The sequence below is a fragment of the Haemaphysalis longicornis genome, unplaced genomic scaffold (genome assembly GCF_048455015.1).
Source record: "Haemaphysalis longicornis isolate Haplotype H1 unplaced genomic scaffold, Haemaphysalis longicornis Haplotype H1 scaffold_2, whole genome shotgun sequence".
Taxonomy (NCBI): Eukaryota; Metazoa; Arthropoda; class Arachnida; order Ixodida; family Ixodidae; genus Haemaphysalis; species Haemaphysalis longicornis.
The window spans coordinates 88,823,948-88,838,603 of NW_027526295.1; the positions used below are offsets into that span (position 1 = coordinate 88,823,948).

General features: G+C 43.6%; 1 protein-coding gene across 1 annotated transcript in view; it reads right to left on the reverse strand.

The window, feature by feature from the left end:
• Nucleotides 1–14,656, reverse strand: part of LOC144169037 (cytochrome P450 3A24-like) — a 71,046-nt gene that overhangs the window by 48,652 nt on the left and 7,738 nt on the right. The window contains exons 3-4 of the mRNA XM_077698032.1: nt 12,440–12,492; nt 4,334–4,430 (exon numbers count right to left, since the gene is read on the reverse strand). Of these exons, the coding sequence (XP_077554158.1) occupies nt 4,334–4,430; nt 12,440–12,492 (150 nt within the window). The remainder of the gene's footprint in view (nt 1–4,333; nt 4,431–12,439; nt 12,493–14,656) is intronic.

Consider the following 14,656-nt stretch of genomic DNA (forward strand, 5'->3'; position numbering starts at 1 on the left):
ACAGACACGCAAAATAGGCATTTATACGCACTACAAGACACCATAAAAGACCTTCTTAACCTCTCATTCTCCTCATATATAAAAACGGCGAGATAGGAGCGCCAGAAACAGAATAGGCATTTGCCTATACTCCGGTCCCTACTGATGATGCAGAAAACACACGCCGCTGATAACCCATTTGTCTTCATACAAAGCGGCGAACAAATGCTTGTATAAAGGGTTGAAAGTTCCCCTGGCAACCCAGAATTGTAGCAGCGTGGCAACGCTATAGCAGGCGTTAAGGCGAACGGTAGAACATGAAGATTGGCCTGCCGGATGCGGATTAGCCGACGCTCTCTCGCTATCTGTGATACATCTACTCATAGATCGCGCTCGCACGCAGTTTTCTTGAGTTTGGCCAGCGTTGGCGTGCTCCATTTAACTTTCGGATCACCTGTACATGGGCCCAATTATCGACTTCATAAATTCACCGTGAACCGGGAATTCGCCGAAAGGCTTGCCTGACTGGCTTTCAGTTTTGGTCACGTGCTTCCGGCTGAGAAAGCGGCCCTGTGTGTTTTTCTCATTGTGACGTTTCATGGCGTTTACTGATTGTTGATTGCAGGGTTTAACGCACCCACGCAACGCAGGCGATGAGTCGCGCCGTAGTGGAGGGCTCCGGATTAATTTTCACCACCTGGGGATCTTTATCGTGCCCCGAAATCTCGTATACACGGGCGTTTTTGCATTTCGCCGCCATCAGAAAAGCGGCGCCCGCAGCCGAAAATCGAACCCTCGACCTTCATCTCAGCAGCGCAACGCCTTAGCCACTGAGCCACCGCGGTGGGTCCATGGCGTTTACTAGCCCCAGTTTAAAAGTTCTTCTTGTTTCTCTTTACTGAAAGCGCATAATTCTTGGCTGGCAATGAAAACTAGACTAAATGAAGCGGGCATGACTATTCAACAGTAATATGACTTGTGAGTCATGCCGTGCCTATGGTTGGCTGACAAGACATGACGTAATATAAACAGTTGGTGGGAACGTTTACATCCCACCTCGGAAACTTCGACCTGCGTAAAAGGGACTTGAAAGAGTAAAACGTAAAACAGTTTAAAATTGGCGGCGGCCGTCGCCGGAGAATAGGGCAAAAACGTTCACTGATCTTCGGCACCGTGAAAATTCCGCGAATTTGCAGCAGGTGCAGTTTCGCACGATACGCGGTTTAAAACTGATTTCCAGCGAAAGAAGCAAGAGTTTTCCCTGTTTCCAAGTGAGCGATAACGTAGCCTAAAAAAACGTCTCGTAGTTTGTTTTTATGTGTGGAAATGAAATAGCACTTATTTGTTTGGTGTAGCAAGAACACAAGAGGGCGGTGCAAGCCTCTGCATTGCAAATATCCCAATGCATGGCATTTTTCTACACCCCTCTGAGTAAGCTAGTGTGTCACAAGATCGAATTCAAGATAAAAATAACAAATAAAATCGACTGTTTCGTTCATTGCTACGCTGATTGAGTTCGAGCTTGACGAATGGGTGAATGAGCAGCATCAGTACTCTGTGCCATTTTCCGGCGTTGCGTTTCAGTGCCCTTAGTGCGTCATACAACCGGTGGTGATGTCCTTTTTTTCTGTGGTCAAACCATAAACTTACAACATAGTAGCACGCGATAGCATGGCGGTGGTGACGGCCGGGAAGGTGACAACACAATAAAATTTGCATTGTAGCAGTGAGCTCAACTATGTTACTCAATCGTAAGGAAAGAAATAGATTCGTCAAAAAGATTGCGTGATGTTATTTATAGCGTTCTCGATAAACACGCACCCGGGTTGACCCCAAAAGCGGTGCAATGCAGGGCCCCACGACGGTGCGCATAAACACAGACCGTTGATCGAAGACAAACTGTGCGGTTCTACACTAGCGCCATTTCCTGTGCTATAAGAGCAACTCATGAAAGCTTCGACAAGTTTCAATAAAGCAGCTCGATATGCCAAAGCGCTGCTACAAACTCATGTTTATCGAAACTCAATATAGAACCGATATCCCTCACACATGAACGACAACGTATTCCTACTAAAAAGTCACCTGCTTTTCGTCTTCCGAGAACCACTCAAACCGTAGTGCCAGCAGTCACGGCCTGTTCCTCAGCTACGCAAAATAAGTAGACCCTTGACGGTCTAGGCACTCCATGGACCGTGCGTGATGGCCTCATTGGTACAAAACAAAAGCAAAGCTCCAATATTTACTCCTAGTGTTTAGCCATGCACCCTTGTTTTCAGTAAGCGAAATTACTACACGGCAGACAATGTTTGTGCTGTCAAATGCAATCTTCGGCCGTTATTAACACCCGTTCTGAGACCGTCTTATCGCTTTCCGATGAATTCGTAAGTGACCCGTTCTTGCCAGCAACAATTTACAGCCGATTCCATCATCACAAGAGTGTTTGACGTGTCGTCGCTGTAGCAGACGGCGGAGGAAGCCGCTTCCTCGACGTCCTGTGAGATACATCCTGTGAACGCACGCCGGCGGTACGTCGACTCTCCCGGTGCGCGAACTGGGCAAAATTGCCCCGCAACGGTGCGCCATGGTTTAGCGATGACAGACGACGCACAGCGGTGCTGTTTATCGAGAATGAAATGGCGCACTTGTGCGCCCCGGGGCACACCGGCATGCGGTTTATCGAGGATGCTGTTAGCTTAACAAGCGCCTTTCGCTCACTTTTGGATTAACGTTACTTGATGGCTTTGTGGTGTGGCGGCCATTTGTAACCCTGAAGGGTGTTTTTGTTGCCAACCTCAGCTGCTCATATTTTTTATTAACAATGTTTGATAGAGCTTGGTTGTGATCTTCATAAGCGAAGCGTAAAATTAGATTACATGTCATCATAGCTATACGTGCACACGTCATTGGTTTCTTACGTTTCGCTTACGCAAAAAAAAGATAGGGAATTCACTGTGAGTTTGTGAAGCCGAGAATAGGACCCCATATTAGGTCAAAATTTCCCTCAAGGAAAACTAGCTCAGCAAAGGTCCGCGGTTAACTGCGACATGACTAACGAGAAATTTTTTGTACCGGTGGCGTAACCTTACGTATGTTCTGATTGTTCAGACGTTAGCAGGCAATAATCCACTGATGACATCGCATTGCCACCTCTAGGAAACATCTTTTTTTTTAGTTTACCAGTTAAAATGAAAGGAATTCGGCTATGATATTATGATCTTTATGCTTGCGTTTGTAGCAATCAACTAAACAAAGGCCGGAATGACTAAGCGCATACGATAGCATGCAACCATCTTCACTCCCGTGGTGTGGATCAGGCACGCCACAAAATATAGGCGTCGAAAAAAAACACTCGGCCACAAGATATAACATCGAACGAAGCGAAAAATAAAAACTCGAGGATTAGAAGTACGGGAATACGGAAGACTCCGTCAATTAACGAGGCAATAAGAATGGAGAAAAGGAATGGATGACACCAGGAAGAATTGGTTAGACGGCTGTAGGAGAGGACTCTGAAAGTGCTTTGAAAGCGAATATTCATCCTGCTAGGTAGACAGCGTCTTCAACGTAACCAAGATGATAAACTGATTGATTGATTGTAGGTTTTAACGCGCCGACGCAAAGCAGGCGATGAGGCGCGCCGTAGTGGAGGGCTCCGGATTAATTTTGACCACTTGGTCATCTTTAACGTGTGCCGAAATCTCGTACACAAGGGCGTTTTTGCTTTTCGCCTCCATCAGAAAAGCGGCCGCCGCAGCCGGCAATAGAACCCGCGACCTCGTGCTCAGCAGCGCAACGCCTTAGCCACTGAGCGACCGTTTCGGGTCAAGGTGCAAAATGTTCGCAAGGTTAAGGCGAAAACATTCCATTATATGTGCATCTGAAGAACTGCACTTTTAGTATACCTCCAGAGCTACGCTTACAGCTGGCGACATGGGATTTATTTGTTTGTAGGTCGTAAACTAGGCTGATCAAATAATATTCTTGGCACCGGTAGAAGAATGTTTTGACTACGTTATCATGCCCTCACTACATCAACGCTCGAGTGTGTCAGTGCTTTTATTCAACTTGGGCTACATCATGAAGTTAGTTTCACAACACTGGACTGCTATTTTTGAGGTTGCAGTATGCTTACAGTTATTTCGGCTAGCACATCAACTAAGATTCTGTATAGGGACAGACTCGTACAGACTCTAACCTCGTCAAACTAGCATTATTACTGCAAGGTATTTTTCGAAGAATAAGTCCATTGCATTTAAGGTCGTCCCAATGCCTAGTTCCAAGATATAAAAACACCTGTGTTTACAGGGATTTAGAATAAGTTCCTGGTTTTTAGCTATTAACCATGAATACAAACCCCACGGTCCTGAAACACGTGAAAGTCTTCAATAAGTACTTTCTTCAATAGCTCCACGTCTTTGACCAAGAGGAATGGGGCCGCTCCATTAAAGAACCTGCAAGGAAACATTTTGAATATTGTACGGCATACTGTTTAGCAGACTTTCAATCGTTTATTCGTAGCTTAGCAACCAACCGTTCATACCCTATCGTACTGCGTATTCTTGACCGCACTTTACGTATTTACTTCCCCTAACACACCATCATAAAAACCAAGGGTCATCACGGCATAAAAACACAGTCAGCACCCTGGACCACCCTAGATATTGACGCGAGATTTTCACTAAGTTATATAAATGTTATATCTATGTTGTACTAGAAATACTGAGATTCACAGGGAGGTACAAAAATTTCATATATGGCGCTAACTTTTTGAAGCCGACCAATTTTGTTTCTAACAGGTTAGTTAGATCGGATTCTAAGACTGACAAATTCGTGGCTGACGTGACATCCAAAAGGCACTGGATACCCTTAAAGGGGCACTGAAGTGAATTTGCCAAGCTCCCGTTTTTGCTTGCACTGCGTATACTGGCTCAAATAAACACAATTTTTATCATTTATCCGGTTGATAGGTCGGTAATTATTTTACAAAGCACGAAAGGAGAAAAAATACCCTACGCGGTTTGCGGCGGCCTCACCAACTAACGGCTGTGACGACGGGAGGAGACGGGCCGTGATTGGACGATGTCCAAGGTTAGCATTCAAACAAGTTTCGGTTTTGGTTCTGTAAAACAACATGCTTGACATCCGACGGCATCGTTGGATGGGCATTCTCGATATCTCACTAATCGTCGTACCGCGCTTCTGCCGTGTTGTCGGCTGTAAAATGCCTAAGATAAGCCTCACAGGACGGCTTGGAATCGTACAAATCACTAGCCAATGCCTACGCAGTGGATGAACGCCCTCCGCGTCCCCGCAAACGCTCAAATTCCATGCGCTTTTCCCCCATATTTGGAGCTTGCCTCACTCATGCCAGCCTAGTAAAGAGCGTGTTTGCACCAGGCCAAGGGTCTGTTGATTGTGGCCTGTGCCGACTGCTCGCAAGCGATGCTTGTGGCAACAGCATGCGAACGAGAACTCGCTGCCGCGTCAGTGTCAGCCTGCGCGCGCTCTGTGAACTAGTTTGTGAAGCAGTTAACGTTACGTCCAAGAAATGGTGAACTCAGTGTAGAAAAGATCGGCCGAAGACAAAAAAGTCAACTTAAAAAATAAAGCAGAATACACCCTAGTGGATTCGAATTCGTTACTTGGAAAACACTTGGAATAATATACCTAGCGCTCCAGACGACTCAGCCACGGGCGGGCACTGCTGACCTTGGAAATATAAGGTATATAATGTATAAAGAGTTTACACTTTTATTTACTTTTAGCATGTCAAGCAGATTAGGTGAATATTTGTTGTATTGCGCTCGTAGAATAAGCGTCCTCCAAATTTCCACAATATCTCACGTCTAGCAATTGCATTTCTTAGACGGAAAAACGTCCGCAGATGTGTGGTCGTGCTGCTGACCGCTGTGCGGGTTCACCCATCGTAAAAATGTGCTTCCTGCTCCCTAGTTTTAGGCTGCACGGTAAACGTTTCAGTTGATTTTACTTTCTTAGTACCTATATTGACTTCGATGACTCATCTCCTGCCTTCCAATTGCCTTGGATGTTCTACGAGCATACCAGTCAGCGGAGCGTCGCATGTGCGCTTGTGCAGCGCTTGCGTGGAGTGACCTGAACTTGGACCTTGATACAGTGTACAGACTAACAAAGTGAAGAAAAGCACGTTCTTCCATTCACGCACGTGTCTTGGCCTAGTTTCAACTGAGTGAACGAATTGCGACGACTTGACGGTGGCCGGCAGACTAAACTCTGGGCCGACTGACTCTGTGTGAAGGTCTGTGGACCGTACAGTAGCGCAGCTAATTGCCAAGTCACCTCCTCCTGACGTCACACCAAAATGCCACAGAAAATGGACGAGGGTGAAGGGAGTAGGACAGAATTTTCTAATTGAACTTTCTACTAAATAAATTCGCGTAAACGCGCTCAGAGGGGTCGATACATGGCCCATAGACTCCGCACTACAATTTGCGCTGGTAATCCTGTAATGTTTACAAATCACTTCAGTGTCCCTTTAATCACCGAATTCTCTCAAGAAAATGCTGTGGCACTGGTGTCTTAATGTCATTAGAACCAAGTGCCATTCTACTCAAACGAGTGGCTTTGAATGACATTCATAATCCGTCGTGCTCCACTGCAATTGCAATGGCATTTGAAAGCTTTAACAGTCACTCGCCGTGCTACGTGCCACTGCCCCTGTCGAGTTCGTTTTTTACACAATAATGTAACAATCAAATTTAGCGGCAGTCTTTGGCAATAAAATGACATCATATTATGAATAACGTAAGCTGTACACGGTTCTTGCTCAATTCTGAATCGCTATCGAAGTTTCCTTTTGCTGTTTTGGGTTGTCTGGCCACACTGGTTTGTCGCTTGCTCGCACTGGGGCTGAGATATAAAAATATTGCATCGTGATGATATCATGATTTAAGTGAATGTGAGTTAAACAAAGCCCAAAAGTAAGAATAATTTGTTTGTTTTAAGTAACTCAGTAATGTATTTCTTTATTTTGACTTGTAACGCTGTGCGCGAGAGTGCGAGGAAACACATTCAAGAGCCCCAAATGTCTCTCTGGGTGCTTATTTGGCTCAAATGTCATTTTTGCCTAACGGCATTTCAAAACCCAGGGGAGCATTACAACTTCGCATTTAGGTCAAATGACGTTTGGTTTAAATGACATCCTAATGCTAGTGTACAACGCACATTAACAAAATCACGTCTTCCGCCTTGCAACGCGTTTCTGCTCCGACGACGACTGCGACAGGCACCACCTCACGTAAAGCTATCTGCCTACACGACGTATGTCCGCTCCGTACTTGAATACGCCAATATCGTCTGGGCCCCTTTTAATAAAGAATAAATAAATAAGTTGGAAAGTGTCCAAGGAAAAGCGGTAAGATTTTTCTATAACAGATATAAAATGAGCAACTCTCGGACAGAGCTAATAAAGCAAAACTGGCTATTCCCCCTCGATAATCGAGGCTCAATTTAGAGGCCTCCAACTATATATCCGTTGATCGAACAAGGCTACCCAGACTAAAACATCCACAAAGGCTAACGGAATACTGGTTCAACGTAGACTGTTTCAAGTATGCTTCCTTTCCATTAGCAAATAGGAAATTGAATTCTCTAGGGAATTCAATCACTTGTACCACGAATTTAACAGAGTTTTTAAGACTGGTAGAAAAGAAAATTAACACAATGTGACTATAACTTGTTATCACCATGTGAATGTGTGTATGAACACATTTTGTGTATCATCTTGTCCCAAAATCACGAATTTTTGAGGTTTGTAATGAAGAGTATTAGTCAGTAATCCCGTACGCAGAGGAAAGTTGTAACCTCTATTATCAAAGCCTGTAAGGTATGTTACTTTTGTAAAATGTGTTCATTCCTGGTTTAAATTTGTTGCATGTGGAATGTTTATTACTGAATGTCGAGTATAGTGTATAAGTTGTACTACAGTCCACCGATTGTGTAACCCAACAGTGCTCGAAAAACTCTGACATGTACTGTGTATATGCCCTTCCTGCGAGAATCCCGTGAGGAATTGGTAGTATGTTTAAGTAAATAGATAAATAAATGTTCACTTCAACCTCTGCAGAGAGGTGCACTCAAGAATCCGTTGTCGCACTTCTGCTTTTCTCTTTAAAATTACTTGTAGAACACTGGCTTCTCTTTGCACGTTATACAAATATTAAGGCATTTTGTTGGATGCTAACGACTCAACCATAAGAGTTACAAAATTAGGATTGAAGAAACTGATTTGAAATTGAACTCTGACTGGTCAAATGTCAAATGGATTGTAATGGTTTCAAGAGGGTAAGTTAATGTTGAACGTCAGCAAACCTACATGCACCATATTTCCTTCGCGTACTACGTTCACAAACGTCGATGCTATCCAAATAGGTGGATATAACCTCTTGCTTTTTCTTAGGCTCTCCTGATTTTCGATATCAGCTGTTTAAAAAACCATGTCCGAAGGCCATAAAAACTTTTCATAGGTATGTTTTGTCTCGCTAAAATCAATTGCCGCGATATGCTCACTTTTGGAAGACTCATATTTCATTTATTCGCTGCTACTTTGATATAAACTATGGGCTGAAACAGAAGGAATTCATATACGATTTCAAATACAAATTTCTTGTGCGAGCTCTGCAAAACTAGCACCATCCTTGAATCACCATGTACCGATAGGCAATCATTAAACTTTGATTTATTACATGTATAAGCGGGGCTCTCGGGAAACTATATTGTAAGGCACAATAGGCGTTCGAACTTGATTTGTCCGTCTTCTCAGTGTCCTGGGTGCATATCATCCACTAACATCATTCTTTCCCCATAAAAAACGTACACGGCAAACAGCGGCCACGTATCGTTGCAAAATGCGGAACAACTGATTATCCGACTTCGACAAAGCACCACCATTCCCCTTCTTGTTAGAAACATACTGTTCAAGTTGAAATGGAACAAACTCTCAGATATTCTTCATGTAACATGATAGGTTCCTGTTGTATTTTAATGGGACTTCGAAGGCTATACGCTATACTGTGTTTTTATTGAGTCAGGAAGCAAACTGTTAGTGAACAGGTGGACCTAGTCTCACTGAGTGTACAAGCAAAAGTCCCGCAAGAGGGGCACATTTTAAAACTATTACGCGCCAAATCACGTACAGTCTATTTCACTGATCGTGGGGTTCTGCATGTTGAATCTATATTTTGGCTATGAGGTCCGACGTAGTGTAGGGCTCCGGAATAATTTCGACCCTCTGGGGATCCATAACGTGCGCTTAAATCTTAACAAACTGGCATTTTGTCTTTTCGCCTCCGTCAGAAAAGCAACTAACAGGGCGGGGATCGAACCAGCCTCCTTGTGTTCAGCAGCACGACGCCTTAGCTGCCGAGTCACCACGGCGGGCAAATCACCAACAGTCACAGAGGATGCTTGTTTTGAAAACTCCAGGACAAGGCGCAATATTTCTTGCGTACGAAATTTGTGTGTGTTTAAGAGTAGCAATTATTAGAACGGTGAAAGCGGGGCAGCTCAACTTTTAAATTATTCAAAAGGCAAAGCTGAACGCTCAGTCGCATTCTCTGGGAAGGTATAAAGACAAAGTATCTCCCAACACCGTTCGTATTGTTTTGAACGCGCTTTGATCGCTTACAATGCCTAAGGGACAGTGAAGTCAAGATGAAAGTTGCTCTAGGTCGATAGAATCGCTCACCAAGAACACGAAATACCGCTCTTAGGTGTATCTTTTTTAATATGGTATAGAATAGCGAAAACGTGGACAGCTGCCGTCGCCACTGGCCTTACCACGCATCTTGCACCGAAAGTGCTGAAAACGTCTGGCTTCCGCAACGCCTTTCCTAGCTACTGCTGGATGGCGCTGGCTGTTCCTCTCTGAGCGGCGTTAGCGCCGCTTTTCAAGGAAGCGTGCTAACTACTCACGAGCGGTTGGCTCTACGCCAACATTTGCGAGGGCTTAAAAGGGCAATGTTTTTCTTCAACAAAGCGTCAATACGGATTACGGTTACAATGAACGAACGTTTTGCTTAGCGGTCTAGAGATGCATAGGTGGTGGGAGTTCGGCAAAGCACGATTGATTTGATCGGAACTTACTAAACCGGTCGGTACGCGGTACCATTGTATTCGGTTGCTTCTATGTCGCCGTAATATATCCGCTGCCTCACTCACTTCCGGTTTATCGTGACATAAGCAACGGCTGCATTCACGGTTGCGTCACGTTTGATCAGCGTTTGATTAGCGATTCTCAGGTATTAAACTTTTGGCGCCGAATCAACACTGAAACGGCTATTGAATAGATCAGATTTTGGTTTGAAGCCTACCCGCCGTTAGCCTTCAGTGTACGTTTAAGGACATTCTTGGAGTTGCTGGACACACTGACACTAAATTGTAATATTCCCCATATTTCTATCAAAAGCTATTCGTCTGGCTAGCATTCTGCAAGTCTCGTAGGTTAGTATTACAAATGAGTGGATTATGGCACTTGTGTTTGTGGGCCAAAATTACCCGACTGCTTCAAGTGGTCATAGTAGCGTACTTCATAATTTGTACTTTGGAATTTGACACACAAAAATTGTTGGAACTTTAGATATTCTGGTAATCGTCACAAATGACCTCTACAACAACACATTTTTCTCACGTACCGGTGATATTTTCTGTTTCCTACTTGTGGACAACCACTTGAGCCAGGAAGCGCATTTGAAAAAATAAAATTTCTTTGAATATGCCGCCATTGTGGCAGATGTTGAAGGAATTTTTCTTATGAAACCATCAATTCAGCCGCGGCATATATGCCATGCATAAAAAAGCAGCGTATATCTTTAGTTACCTCTGAACGTCTAAAGCAGCGAAGATATTAATGACACCTACAATGATTACCCATGCGACGAGACTTGAAGTTCCCACACGTGGCTCCACAAAGAGCAAAACCAGACACGAGCGAAATACATTTATTCATACGCTTTATTACATCAAAAGGATATTCTTTGCTAAGGTTAAATCAATGCAGTGGTTAGTTGAGTTGTAGTAGTGCAGCAGATGAGTGGAAAGTCTTTTTTTTATAAAATTAAAGGAAACTCGAACCCGGTGTTAGGGGATCTTACTTCTCCGTCTCTGCCGCCGCCGACGAATGTGGCGAGTATGGTGACAGAGTCGGGGAAGAAGTGAGAGACCATGCGTTGGCGTGAGCTTCCTTTAATTTTTACAAACTCCTAGCGCGTACCCAAGGCGCGCAGACGGCCGCTACACGTTCTGTAGGGAATCACAAAGCAGCGCGAGAGTAGCGTGACGCTATCACGTGACATTAGGAGAGAAGGCAGGGTGTAAATCCGCAGTTGTACTTGGTGAATGCACCGTCTTTCTCCCTCGTCTCCGCATTGGCCCGTAGCGCAATTGGTAACACAACGGGCTGTCACTCCGTTTCTCTATTCGTTCCAGGCTCTATTTCTGGTGGTGCCAGTAACTTCTTTTATTTGTTCGCAAGAGTTTCCTGTTGACAGCAACGGTCGCGAGAGAACCCTTGGGGGGTAGAGGTAAAAAGCTTCGTTTTAAGAGATACTGTCAACTTGCTTCGGTTAACAATAAAAATATTATTTTCATGACAGGTAGGAACCATAAATTTGTTTCAATCAAAGAGGGGAGGTGGTGTGAATTCAGACCGCTTGCAAATGCTGTGTGAAAGGGCAAATCTACGAAGACGTGTGGCCCATCCACTGGGCTCAGGACAGCACCAGGCATTATTTAAATGTACAAATTTAACTACAAACCACAAACCAAATTCCAGAAGAAGTAATAAATACGAAAAAGAAAATGGCAGTCTTGTACATACAAATGATAAATTTCATACGCAAGACTCATTCGCAAATTATTATGAGGTTTACTGAAATACTTACAATGAGTCGAAGCAGGTATTATAAATTTTTCTTAGTGTGCACATAAGGGCGTGGCGGCAACCTTTCACGTTAAAGAGTTTTTCATTGTGCGTTGCTTAAAGTTGCCTGTTTCCTTCGAGTAGAGATAATTCGCTGAAATATTCGGCTTCCCCATTTTGGCTTTATTCAACTTTGGTTATCATCAATTCAAATAAGACAAGGCGCTCTAAGCTAATTCCTACTGGTAACACAAATTCAAAGGGATTTGAGCTTACTTTTACGATGGTACGCAGATATATTTGTTGCCAGCATAAAAGGGAGCTAAGAAGATTCGAATACGCACTCTAGTGCAAAATATGATCCTGCGGCACTGCTGCGGGGTGTGCATTTAATTGTAGACCACACAAAACAGTAGCAAGTGTTTTGCGAGGCCTTGAATTGCGGTATGTTCGCGCTAACGTTTATTATTCGCAGACTTAGCGTCTGTTGAATAAATAATGTTTTCTTCTCTCTCTCTCTCTCTCGGTTCCCCCGCTCTGGGAAACTATGTGGCGAACACTCACCCAACAATATTGCCATATTGCTCGATCCAGTCACTGAACGCATGTGCGGCACCCTGGTTTTGTAAAGGCAAAAAAAAGGCAAGAATTACTTTAGTGCACTTGAACTAAAATGAAACAGCTCAGTCGAGGTGCTACTTGAGTGTTCTCCCTTAGAGAAACATAGTTATGAAGCTTCTGGCTAGGGGATTTTGAGCGTAGTAAGCTTAGTCTATAATGAGTTCATATATGTAAACAACCACATAATACCCAGTTTCTTCCAGAGTCGTCTGATGGGCAACATGTAAAAGATACAATTTTTACACAACGATTCGGAGTTTATATGGCAGACTTGTTTGTCTAAATCTGAATGCTGGGATGTTGTCTTACATACTAAACTAGCGAAGCTGGCAACCTAACAACGAAAATTCAACGAGCTAGTCTGCATCCCAACGGCTGGTATGTAAGTGGATTTCGATGCCCACATTTAGAAGTTTATCTCAACTGGAATGCCAGACTGCGCGGCAAATGTCGTTTCGCAAAGGTTTCTCGTTTCCCCTGTCCGCTGCCGTCCATCCGTGTTTTTTTCTGGAACTTGTAGTACGCTGTCTCTCTTCACCCATTCTAGCAAGATGTAGTATTTTATTTATTTATTTATTTATTTATTATACCCTGAAGGCCAAAGGCATTACAGGGGGAGTGGTACAAAAAGAGGCATAGAATGAGGTAGCAAGGTTACAAAAACGTGGTGGGGATAAAAAGGTAGCAAAGGTTTCGAAGACAACAAATAACTCAACTCCAACTCAAACCTTTCAATTTTTTGGTATCAGCAATGCGTCGCCATAGGTAACCTGAGGGTTTTTACTGTGCGCTTAAGACTTTGTGAAAGTGACCTGTACATGTGCAGATTTCATGGAGGTAGTGTAGAGATCTTATGTGCCTCAGGCGGCACCAGAAAACAATTTTAATTGCATAAAAGAGCTAACCATAGTTTTCTGAAATGAAGTATAAAACAAAGAATTGCAGTGTTTGCATTCTGTGAGGAAATGCAGAGAAACATAGGCCACACTTGGAATTTCCCGTTAAAATCCACGTCATTTATCACGCATTCAATCGAGTGAGAATACCCTGAAGCGAAGTTTTTAGGATAGTGGATGAAAAATTTGTTTTGTGAACTTTAGCGCAGCACCTTTCGGATGAGAAATCTGGTGCGTTTGCGTTAACTATATGAAACACGTGTGCTGAAACTTCTCATCACTGCATTACCACTCAAATTTGGTTGTCTTGGTTCTCTCCAGAGCAATGAAGTTTCAGAATAAAATCGCATAGTTACTTAATTCCACGTCTCACCACGTTCCTTTCGTATGTTTATTTTAACGAGGTCAGTCAGATTTCAAATAAAATAAGGGTGAGGGTGCAGATTTGCCTTGCCCTTTTCCAACACAATGCCAGCGATGCCGGTTGTGATCCTTGATCCCGATTTTGAGAGACTGTGGGTTCTAGCCGTCTCCCTGATTCAGCGAGTTGTCATATTCCTCGCACCGCAGCCACGCTGTATGCAAGCACGCACACAGGTACGCACGCACACTCACGCCCACGAACTCAAGCACGCACGTACATATGCTCATGTCCATACACACATATACAGACGCGCCGTTGTGTAACCATACACTGTCACTCTGGAGAAAAATTTATTCCGAATAAAATTTTCAGAGAACAGTGTATGGATGTATTGAATAGCCTTCCTTGGTATTCATTTGTACCCGTGCGACAAGTGTGAATGCACTGCGATATCGAGGTAATAGGTTAGAGCCTCCGTTTACACAAAAATTGACTCTAAAAATCTTAATATTTTATGTGTAGCCCCTTCGACTACACGAGGGGGCCCTCAACACTGAGAGATGTTCATCATTTAATAAAGAAATAAGATTATTATACATCTTGAGAGTACATCACGTTTTCTGGTATAGACACCATTGCCCGGGAGCCTTTAGGGATTCGTGCTGTTTAAATTTGGTTCCATGTGAATTGGGAGCTTTGATGGTTTTATTGGAAAAAGTTCGGTTTTCAAGTAATTGAATGGCTGTCCTTCATTCGGACTCAGCGGTGACAGGGTAAACATGCAACAGTTGAAGGAACCGAATCTGTTTCTGTAGTAAAGTTAGTTTTAAACGTATTTATCGAACTCTTTGTCATACCTAACGTCTGGATGATACCCTTAATTTTCAGCGATGCTTGTAG